This window comes from Pagrus major, chromosome 17 (assembly GCF_040436345.1).
Source record: "Pagrus major chromosome 17, Pma_NU_1.0".
NCBI lineage: Eukaryota > Metazoa > Chordata > Actinopteri > Spariformes > Sparidae > Pagrus > Pagrus major.
In genome coordinates, this window is record NC_133231.1 from 20,705,146 (window position 1) to 20,716,339 (window position 11,194).

General features: G+C 40.7%; 1 protein-coding gene across 1 annotated transcript; it reads left to right on the top strand.

The window, feature by feature from the left end:
• Nucleotides 1-2,491: 2,491 nt before the first annotated feature.
• LOC141011474 (uncharacterized) lies at nucleotides 2,492-9,817 on the top strand. Its single transcript, XM_073484636.1, has 10 exons — nucleotides 2,492-2,537; nucleotides 2,872-2,892; nucleotides 3,022-3,297; nucleotides 5,935-6,055; nucleotides 6,197-6,372; nucleotides 6,644-6,786; nucleotides 7,301-7,448; nucleotides 8,012-8,193; nucleotides 8,283-8,375; nucleotides 9,104-9,817. The coding sequence occupies exons 1-10, from the start codon at nucleotides 2,492-2,494 to the stop codon at nucleotides 9,815-9,817; spliced, it is 1,920 nt and encodes a 639-aa protein (XP_073340737.1).
• The last annotated feature ends 1,377 nt before the right edge of the window (nucleotides 9,818-11,194 follow it).

An 11,194-nucleotide genomic window follows, 5' to 3' on the forward strand; every position in this document is an offset into this window, starting at 1 on the left:
ACAGATCTCGCATGGAAACAGCAGATTGTGGTGACTCCACGGGGCCTACTGCTGTGACAGATGGATATGGTTCACTTTTGTCTTTTTCTTCAGAGCCAGCCAATTCCTACATCTCAGATGGCTGTAGCCTATTAATTAAACGCTTACAGCTACAGGGGTCAACAGTCTTGTTGTGTTTTAGTTGGAAGGTATGATCAGTTTACGATGCAGTGGCCTCAGATGAGAGTTCAAAGCATTATACGAAGGCAAAACATTCCCGAAACAAGGATGGGCACTGCAGTAATACAATTACAGTGTAATTTGAGTTATAGAGATGACTGTAGCAAAGGACGCTACTGGTGTGTTTGCCAAGAGACACTGTTCTGCGTGACGCAGCTTTGTTCCATATTTTGTTTCAGATACAATAAAATCAGTGGGCTTTTAGGCTCTCTGCCCGGATTGTGGCACGCGGATGAGGAAGATACAATGCAGAGGGTTGTATGAAGCCGTCTGCGAAACAGCAAATGTGGTTGTCAGATTATGACACTGTGAAATGTTAATTATTTTCATCAAACAAACAGAGAAAAGGGCCTCTCTGCTGTTGCTCTTTCTAAAGTATGTTCATTACACAAAGACAGACAGGTGGCAGGCACGCAGAAAGACGTGTGAGGACGGCTTAGTGCCTCATCATCTCCAGCTGGAGTAAGACGTCTTATTTTGAGACACTTTAATCTTTACTGCATGTTTATTAGCTGCTGCAAAGTGTGACTGCAAGCACTGCAGGTGTTCCCTCCCGGTCCCATCCTGGGCTTTGTAAATGAAAAACAGCAGCAAAATGGCTTTTTATCACAAACTCTCTCGATGTGCTGCTTCAGTTAATATCAGCGTAATCCCCTCTGTGTACAGACTCATCACGATTCTTCTCAGAAAGTGTCTTGTGGGAAAATAGATTCAGCCTGCAGCGCCTCTCATTCTGGACGTTTCCTGTTGGAAACAGAGCGAGTCGTCACTACAATCTTTAAGATTCATGAATTATTCTGTGTTTAAATTCAGGCACATAATCAATAGACAATCCCTGTCACTGATCCAAAGCCAGATGGCCCTGTAAACATGCACATACACTTAAAAGGAAAGGCCAATTTAAGACATCAGTCCGTCTTGGTGTGGCCTTTAAACAACACTAAATTTGACCCATAAATCTAAGCGTGGCCCTGATTTTAAACTGAGCTCAGGTATTCTAAATTATAAAGAGCTTTCTCCACTTAAGTTGCACCACTGGCTGTTTTTTTATATCTGATGTCCAATAATAATCTCCAGGCAATGGCAGATAAATTGAATTAACGAGGACTGCAAGATTCTCTGCAGATCTTCAGGGGAGGTTTTTTTAGATTTTTAGGCTGATTAGATAGCCTAATTGAATTCTTAATGCAGCTTAAAGAACGTATACAGGACAAGATGAGAGAAAGAAAGAGCAAAAGAACGAAAAGAGAAAGAAAGAAGGACCCTTTGTGGTGTACAGATAACCTTGACTGCATGCTGTCTGACTGTGAGCACTGCAGGTGTTTCCTCCTGCTCCCCTCCTGGGCTTTTAAAATGAAAACCACAGGAAAGTTTCTTTTGGTCCAACCCCTTGATGTGTGGCCTCTGATGTCTCAGCACAGGAAAAAAAAGCCATTCACATCATCAATATCCCGTCAGTGCTGCAATTAATCAGGATTTGCCTCAGAAACCTTCACAGAGTCTTGTGGAAAATCATATTTTTGCCCTGTTCTCTTTCTTGTTTTGGACATTTGTTTGAAGCTCACCTAAGCAAAGACTTTTTAAAGTAAATGTGTGCTCTCCTGCTGTGGAAGAGACTTATGTCCTTCTTGAATCTTTATGAGAAAATGTCTAAACTATGAGGAATAATTTGAACTTTAAATTTGAGTTTGAGTGTCTTGGCACATATATCAGCAGGAAATCTTCATATTTCTATTTGGTGCTTATATCGACCTTGATTTAACGAACAACTGATTACATTTCGGTGGTGATCTGATTTGAGAAAGGAAGGTTTTATTTGTATTTTCAGCCAATATTGAACAACAGCAGCAGTCACAGCGCTCCAAATCTTCTCGTTTCTAGTATGAAGACAAACCTTTAGTGTTCCTTTCAAATTAAAAGAGACTGCCTGCTTTGGAAGAAAGCAAAACAACAAAATCAAACAAAGAAAGACTAAAGCACACTTTCAGTGTCAGTTTTGTGCCTCAGTGGATGCTTCAGTCATCACAGGGTGACATCATCCAGGGATGATGTCATGCAGCAGCTTCACTGTAAAATAAGCAACAAGGTCAAGCATGATCTGTTACCTGCACACATCATACATACAAGGGCACCAAACAGGTTGAAGTAAAAAAAGAGTGATATACTGTGTGTAAAAAAATAAAAAGGCAATAAAATAATGTTTATAATGTTGACTTTCTTTGACCACATACATCATCCTTTTTTATTTCTAGAGACAAAAGAATCAGCCAAGATGGCGACAGTCAGTGTGATCGTCATCAGCTTTCTGCTCGCCTCAGGTATGTTAAGAAAAATGAGTGATGCTGTTCCCACTAACAGTGATCTGCTTATATGGAAACTGTCTTTTTCCAACTGATGGAAGTGCAGTCTTTTGGCATTTTTACTTTCTCAGGAAGCAATGTTTTATTTAGTAGTTAAGTTTGATGGTGTTCAATTTGCCTAATAGACAATCTGCTCAGTCATCCAGAGGAATATGTAAGAAAAAAGCCCTACAGGTAGAAAAACAATAACATTTCTGTTTGAATAGAGAAGAAAAGGACTCAGACACTGTATTGCAGTTTTGCATTATAGTTTTCACTTTTAATTGATATTTTCTTCCTTCTTTGTTTACAGCTCTTTCTGCCCCTGTGAAAGGTAAGACTTGGTGCACCAGTGCATCATACATAATTCTAAGTTACCTCATCAATTATAAAATATGAACCTTTCTTGACCTCTTATGTGTTTTACAATGCTTCCTCCATCTTCTGCCACCGTATAATCCAGTCAATGAGGAGTCCAGGACCTTGTTCCACGGGGAGGATTTCCACATCTTGCTGCCCTCACTCAACTTGGAGGTCACGTTTCGCAACAGGTCTGCTCCGCGGTCGCCCGATGTGGTCCTGATGCGGGAAGGCGCCCCGCACAACACTCGGGCCAAACTCAACCGCCACCTCAGCCACCTCGTCGTAGATGCTGTTGGTGAGGGGGACGAGGGAGTGTACACTGTGAAGAATCCAGATGACCCAGAGGACATCAAACGCATCACGCTCATAGTCCGAGGTACTGGATGACATCACAGGCAGAAAGTTGTGTTTCGCTATGAACACTAAGTACAGTGCATCTGGTGCTTTAGCATGGTTTTAATTTGCAGCACTAATGGTTTTGTTTTGTCCATGTCAAATAAATAACTAAACTAGATTGACACTCAGTAGAGCGCATACCTCCACTAAGGCCCAACAGTCCACTTTAATTCAATCAATCCTAATCCAATATCAAATACATATTTACATTTTTAATTCCCCAGAATCTGGATTTTTATTTAGATCAGCATCAAATTGTGCTTACTCATAGATACTTAAATACACCTGATTTTTTTCTTCAAGATCCATGCTGTATTCCCTGAGAAATTGACTAAAATCTCGCCCTATCTTGCAATTTTAAAGAAAGTGAGAAAAATATCCTGGATCCGTCCCTTTTTCCAGATCTGCACCAAAGGTCTATTTTGGACTGAGACCCATCCTCCATCCAAGTTTAGTGAAAATCCATTCAGTAGTTTTTGTGTAATCCTGCTGACAAACCAACCAACCATTGGACACACATGAAAACATAATCTCCTTGGTGAAAGAAACTAAACTAAACTAAACTAAAATAAACCAAAATACACTAAATATAAAATAAAATAGAATAAACTAGACTAAATTAACTCATGGGAATTTCAAATCAAAACTCCAATTTAAAATCAGCTGGAAGACTTAAATTCTTAAAACTTAAAGGGGCAATATGTAAGAACTTAGATAAAAACATTTAATATTTTACTAAAATAGAAGAAGTAATAGTTTTAATGTTATGTCATTTATTTATTGTTTTGCAGAGAAGTTAGCATGCTAACCAGCTAGCCCCACCCCATCCCATTCAAAAGCTCCTGTATTAGTGGTGTAAACACCAACACACATCTGGTCCCCGAGCTACCAGTCCCGACCACTAGCTGCACAGCTAACTGAGCTAGCAGCAGCTACAGTTAGAAGCAGTTAGTGGTTACTCTGGTGATTTGCTGCTCCTTATTTGCTTTGAGCACCTTTACATTCATATTAGCACAAGTTCCTTTTGGATTCATGGATTCGATGGATACTAAATGATCAAGTTACAAGTCCACATAATAAACTTTAAATTTAATAGCATTTATATCTATAAAATAGAAAAATAGTGGAAAATGTCCAGTACAACAGACATCTTTGGGGGATATTGGTCCAAAACCAAAAGGTATTTAAATTAAATGTACCTTTAAGAAGCTGGAACCTGTGAATTTTGGGCATTTTTTGCTTTGAAAATGACTTTAAAGATAATTCGAATTACCAAAATTGACACCAATATATTTCTTAAGATGGACTAATGGTTTAATCGATTATCATTTCAGCTCTAATTTCAAATGTCTAATGGGTTACATTAGTATTGGAATGTAACTAAGTACCTTTGAATTGAGGTACTTTTAATCCATGACATATCCAAAAAATTATGTACTTTTTATTTAACTACATTCATTTGACAGCTTGTTCTTCAAATTTTACTTAGCTCACATTAAAATCTTGCAAACTATGATATGTTGTTATGGATTAAACCACCTAACAGGACATAACATAGTTAAAATTAGCCCCACCTCAACAAACTACAAAAGTTAAATGCTTTTATATCCCAATAATATGATATTAAATACTTTGACAGTCAGGGAGGCCAGTTATCTGCATTGAATACTATTGAAAACTACTTTAGATACTCAGAGGACATTTTATTGATAATAATTCTTTACTCCTGTACTGGGTTGGGGTTAGGGTTAGGACAAAATAATACTTTCAATGTATTTTGACTTTTACTTGGAGCCTTTTAACATTCCTCCACCTCTGGATGACATCAGAGCGACAACCACAGGATGAAGAATAAGCCTCTTATATCTGATCTGGAGTCAGAGTCAGGGTAGCGTAGGAGCTGACATTTCTCCAGCTCTAATCATGCAGTCAGCAGCCGATAAACCTCTCAGTTACACATCCTGTTTGTCCTCAGAGTGTTACGAGTTGCAGCAATGTTGACTTTGGACTCTGACTAGTAACTCTGATGAGATTAGACACACACACACAAACAGACGTGAGAGAAGGATGAAGTGATTCAAACATGCAAAGGGAGGAGTGGGCTCAAACCCAACATGGATAAAGGCGACTGTAGCGTAGCAATATTTGGAAAATGTGCCATATGGAGGCAGAAATGTGCTGTTAGGTGATTCAGAGATGTGTGTGTGTGTGCTTGTGTGTGTGTTTGTGTGAGAGCACGCCGGAGCTGCCAGGCAGTAATTATGCAGCTCTTTAACCACCAACCCACTCCTTTCTCCTTTCCTCCCTGCTGTTTTCTTGTCTTTATCTTGTCTTTACTGTCCTTTCGGTTTGTTTCCCTACCCTTTCATTTGAGCTCCCCTGATATTTTTGGATCACTACTCTTTTCTCTGCAATCTGTCCCCCTTTTTGCCACATCTGTCAGGCCTCTTCCTCTCTCTTCCTCACCCCTATCTGTCCTTTCTCTCATTTTAAATTCTCATTTTTCTCTCTCTCTCCCTCACTCTCTCATTTCCTTCACTTCTTTCTGCCTAAATATCAGTTTCCTGCCCACTGTAATTAACCTTGTTCTTTTTACCCCCCTGCTTTGACCGTTTAGATTGTTCCATCGAGCAGAGCATTAAATATGGTGCCGACTTCGATATTCTGCTGTTAGGGGTGACTCCTCCCATCACCCTGGAGTATAGGCCCATTGCTGTGGAGGCCAACCAGACGTCAAGGTAGCGTCAGCACAATTACACTGATATTTTAACCCAAGTGAATCTGTAATGACATTTTCCTAGCATGATGTATATACACTCTGACACATGGCTCAGAAAATGTTGAGGAAAGTTCATCCTCTTTGACTTTACCTCTCACAGACCTGCTTTGGTGCTGCTGACCAGCACTGGGATGTCCAGGGAGGGCTACCAGGGTCGAATCAGCGTCAGCGAGCGCCAGGTCACCCTCAGTGCCGTCACAGGTGCAGATGAAGGAAGCTACACTGTCAGAGATGCCGACGGTCACATCCAAAAGAAAGTGTGTCTCAACGTCAAAGGTGTGAGCACAAAATGAAGACGTCAGACATTATTTTTTCCTCTTCGATGCTTGACCTGTTTTAACGGACCAGCCTTTCCATCAGGATGTTGTTGTTGTTGTTTCCTTCATAGTTATAACGCTCCTCTTGTCCACCATAATGGCTTTTTAAAGACCCAACGTTAATGGGCTCCAGCAGGCTAATGCATTTTAGATGATCCATTGGCCTGTAAAGAGAGCAGCCATGTATTTAATGTACGTCCTTCCTTCTTCTCTGTCTGTCTGTGTCTCAGAGCACCAAAACTTTCTGAAAGTGCCGTACGCCAAAAAACTGAAGATCAACCTGATACTCAACAGCTCCTTGGTGGACCTCTACTACACCCCCGACTCTGATAAAATAACCCGGCTGCTGCTGGAAAAAGGAAAATTTACAGATGTAACTGGAGCCTCTTATTTCTTTTGTAGTCTCATCACTGTTGTGATTATTTATTTTCTACAGCAGAGAAAAGGGCTTTAACTTTTAAATCCCTAAACAAGGGCGGCTGATATTACTGTAGGTTGCATATAAGTCCACTTTGAACAGCCTGTCTTTTCTGTTGCTAGTTATTTACAGCTTGTGATTAAATAAATTATGTAATGTATTTACATTATAAAATGCACAAAAATGCATTTATATTAAATAATAATATGGCCAGTTAATAATAGATTTCATATTCAGCTACATAACTTGCCAGGATTTCCTTCAGTGTTTTATAGCAGTCTGAAACAATGAAAAAAAAATAGTTACCTTTTTTTGCATTTTGTGCTGTTGATTAACTTCAGTCTTTTAACAGTTAACATTGATTTTTGCGTTAATTCCTCTATTGCATTAATCATTAAAGTTATATGTATCTTCCTGTTCAGTTTCATTAAGTTAGGGGTATAAATGTATTATCATCTTTTCATTCCAGGCTCGAGCTGAACTGGGTCTCGAGGATCGTCTCTCTATGGAGGGTTCATTGGTTTTTCTGGATCAAGTCAGGGGTTCAGATGATGGCCTGTTCAAAATTACTGACATACTGGGATTCACTGTGTCCAGCGTCCACCTGGAAGTCCTACGTAAGGATGGGGAACATGTACTCAGTGTTGGCAGTGAAGTAGTAGTTTTTACATGAATTTTACAATAACTTAATAGAGGTACCACAAAAACTTACTCAGTTTCTTAAGTTGTTGTTGATGATGAAGAAGTATAATTTTAATAATTGTAGTTGTTGAAATTGATCGGTATGATCACTCTATTCTCAAATATTTGGATGAATAATTCACAAAAAGTATGTGAATATTAATGTTTAGTTACTCAAATGCTTAATTTTTTTTGTGAAATATACTTAAATAATAGATCTCATTTTAAGACAAAGTTAACTGTTGGATTTGTTTTTTTTTTTGACATTTTAGAGTTTGGGCTAAATGACATCCATATCATGTTGTGATAGCTGCTGATGGTACAGGAAAGTGGTAGTGCCAAAATAGTTGTTTGATAGCTGAGAGAGAAAGAATAATCCCTGTGTTTTGTCTACTGTAGTAATGCACTGGAATTTCAACACGCCAATGAAAGGTCAGTTGAATTATTTACTCTCCCACTCCTGTCCCTCTCTCCCCTTTCCCACCATGCCTACATGCAGCCTACAAGCTGGAGTCACTATATGTGGCCATCATTGCCCTGTTGGGCCTGCTGGTTTTCCTTCTGCTGGTTTGTCTGCTGTCCTGCTTGATCAAAGTGAAGAAGAGGGCCAAGAGGGCTGCTGCCTTGGAGAAGCTTGCCCAGAACGCTGGCAAAGAGGATGAGGGAGAGGCCTTCAGACAGGTTGGAGGGAAAACTGACAATGTGGTGATGATGATTATATTGTTGTCCTACTATAATAAGTGAATATTGTTTCCTGTGCATCTTCACAGGTTGTCAAGAACATCACCAAACTCAGTGAGGAATCCAAGCATTCCCAGGCAGACACTACCGAGAAGTCTCAGAGCACTGAGGTGGATATTAAAGTGAGATCATGTCTTATTTCTGTTCTTCAAACTGAGTCTTTGAGAGGTTTTAATAATGTCTCCATTTTTATGCTGTTTTCTGCGTTCAGACAGCTGCAGCATATTCAGAACGCTGCTGCTAGAGTCCTCACTAAGATCAACAAAGTGGATCACATCAGTCCAGGTCTCAGATCTTTGCAGTGGCTTCCTGTGTGACAGAGAATTGTTGTTATTGGTTGATAAAGCCCTGAATGGTTTAAAGGTCCAAAATACATCTCTGACCTGCTGCTATGTTATGAACCGTACAGACCTCTCAGGTCTTCTGGGACAAGGTCTGCTTAATGTCCCCGGAGTCAAAACTAAATACGGAGAAGCAGCATTCAGTTTTCTGCACCACATACTGTTACTGGAACAAACTCCCAGAACACCTGAGGTCTGCTCCAACCCTCAGTTCTTTTAAATCAAGCCTTAAAGCTTTTCTGTTTGCCACTGCCTTTTATTGAATTAGTTGTAATTATTGGGAAAGTTTACTCCTATCTTGCACTGCACTATAACTGCACTCTGACTTTTATTCTCCTGTTTTAGCTTATTATTGTCTTCTATTTTGTTTTACTCTTCTTAAATCCTATTTGTATGCCCGTTCTATTGCCTTGTATGTCTGTTTTATCCTGTCTTTTTCTTTATTTTGAAAAGCATTTTGAATTGTCGTATTGTTGAAACAACTTACCTTGCTGTCTGTTTGAACTCAGGGTCTGGAGGTTTCCTCTAAGGAGGTTGGGATAGGTAACCTAGAGACCAGTGATTCTGGCGTTGGCTTCAACACCGCCCTCCCACTGGACACTGACACCGATGCCCCTGATGCAACCTCCGAGTCTGTGGCTGTAACCCTCCCTGTTGTCCCTGAAACCAAACCAAGTCCACCATCTGCTGCTGAGGCTAAGCCAAGCGCTCCACCAGCTATAGAAATAAAGCCAAGTCCAGTAGCTGAGACTAAAACCTCCCCAGCGCTTGAGACCAAGAAAACCCCTGATCAGCCAGTAGAAGCAAAGTTGGAAATATCCCAACCAGCCGATGTTAAGCTCAGCCCAGCCCCCAGCCCTGAACCTAAGGCTTCACTAAGTCCAGCTGATCCAAAGCCTGCTGATCCTAAACCTGCACCTAGCCCAAGCCCGGAGCCTAAACCAGCTGTTCCTAAAGCCACCACTCCAACACCTGAAAGTAAGAGTGCCCTGACCCCCACACCTGAGACCCCCAAACCAACCACACCAGAACCCATTACCAACGGTACACCTGAGCCAGGTCCGGATTCCAAACCAAGCCCAGATCATGCTGATATTATCGGAGGCTCGACTCCAAAAGCTGCTCCCCCTAAAACCCCTGAAGTGGAGCTGAAATCCAGTGGTGCCGCACTGGAGGCCAGCAAAGACGGCACTGTGGCTGAGGATTCAACCACCACCACCTGAGAACTGACCCCATACAAATCCAAGGGAAGCCCTACAGATTATCTCCATCTACCACCACTGTAGACAATCGAACACCCCCCTACCAAATAATGAAGAAACCACTGAAACTGGGGCGAGGACTTTGGTTTAACATGTCTAATGCCTGAACACAGTATTATCTTGATAACGGTATCTCACTTGTCAATAACTAACACATAACTTTTGAGACTTTCTGATTCTGAACAACTCCACACAACAAATGTGGCCTGTTGATTGTTAAACGTTTTAGTTGTATACACCTTGCCGCCTAATTTTTTGGTAAAACGGTCTGACTGCAAATTAAATCCTTGCAGAGTTTACAAATAAAACTCCACATAAGGTCTTTTCTAACATATTGAGGTAGCCTGAAAGGTTTACAATTCATTGAAACAAGAACATACCAGTCACTCTTTGTTGACCTTAAAGGTATGCTATGCAGGATTTTATCAAAAAACAATGCATAGACTCATACAAAAGTAATCCCTCTCAATTATCACGACCCATTAAAAGTGTGTGGCGGTGTCTGTATCTACATACACCCTGCCTCCGTGAAGGGCAGGGTACATTTTAGTAATTATTTTAGTAAGTATTTTGCCCTGTGGAGGATGTTTCTGGGCATCAACTTTGGGCAGTGGTGTGTAGCTCCCAGCCAATAACAGCCTCCAGGTTGACTCTATAAAAACATAGCAACCAGGTTACATTGCTGTCTCCGTCTCTCTCCTCTGCTCTCTGCTCTGTCTTACCGAGGACAGGGCTGAGCTACTCACACACAAGCACAGAGAGAAGTGAAGTGTGCACTTTGGGTTGCATCCACACATAATCTGGAGGATAGTGCGGAGATATTAGAAAAGAACGTTTTCGCTGCTTTGTTCTCGCTAACGCTGCTCCCTGTCGTCATTCACTATCTAGCTTGCTAGTCCACCGCTGCTCTCTCCCTGTGTTGACCATTGTGGCGGGGAGGAGGGGCCAACTCTGAATGGTGTGTTTACAAATAGCAACTGAAAAATCCTGCGTAGTATACCTTTAACTAACTGTCGTTTCCCATCTAAATGGTCGTTCCTCTATCAGCATGTGGATAAAACAGACAAACTGCATGAAATTTTCAGCCAAACCTTCCTCTTGCCTTTTTATTGGACATTTAATGAAAGCCCTTTCGATCACATAAATGACGCTTATGTTGTTGGCATTTTGTACATAGCTTAATTGTGGATGTTATACGCTTGTGCCAGTCCTCTGGCTTCAGAAACATGTGCAATACATTATCACATATAGAAAACAAAGATAAGTTTTGCACAACTTTAACCACACATGAAAACATACTAATACTACTAACCCCACTATTTAAAGCTTCTCAGATTC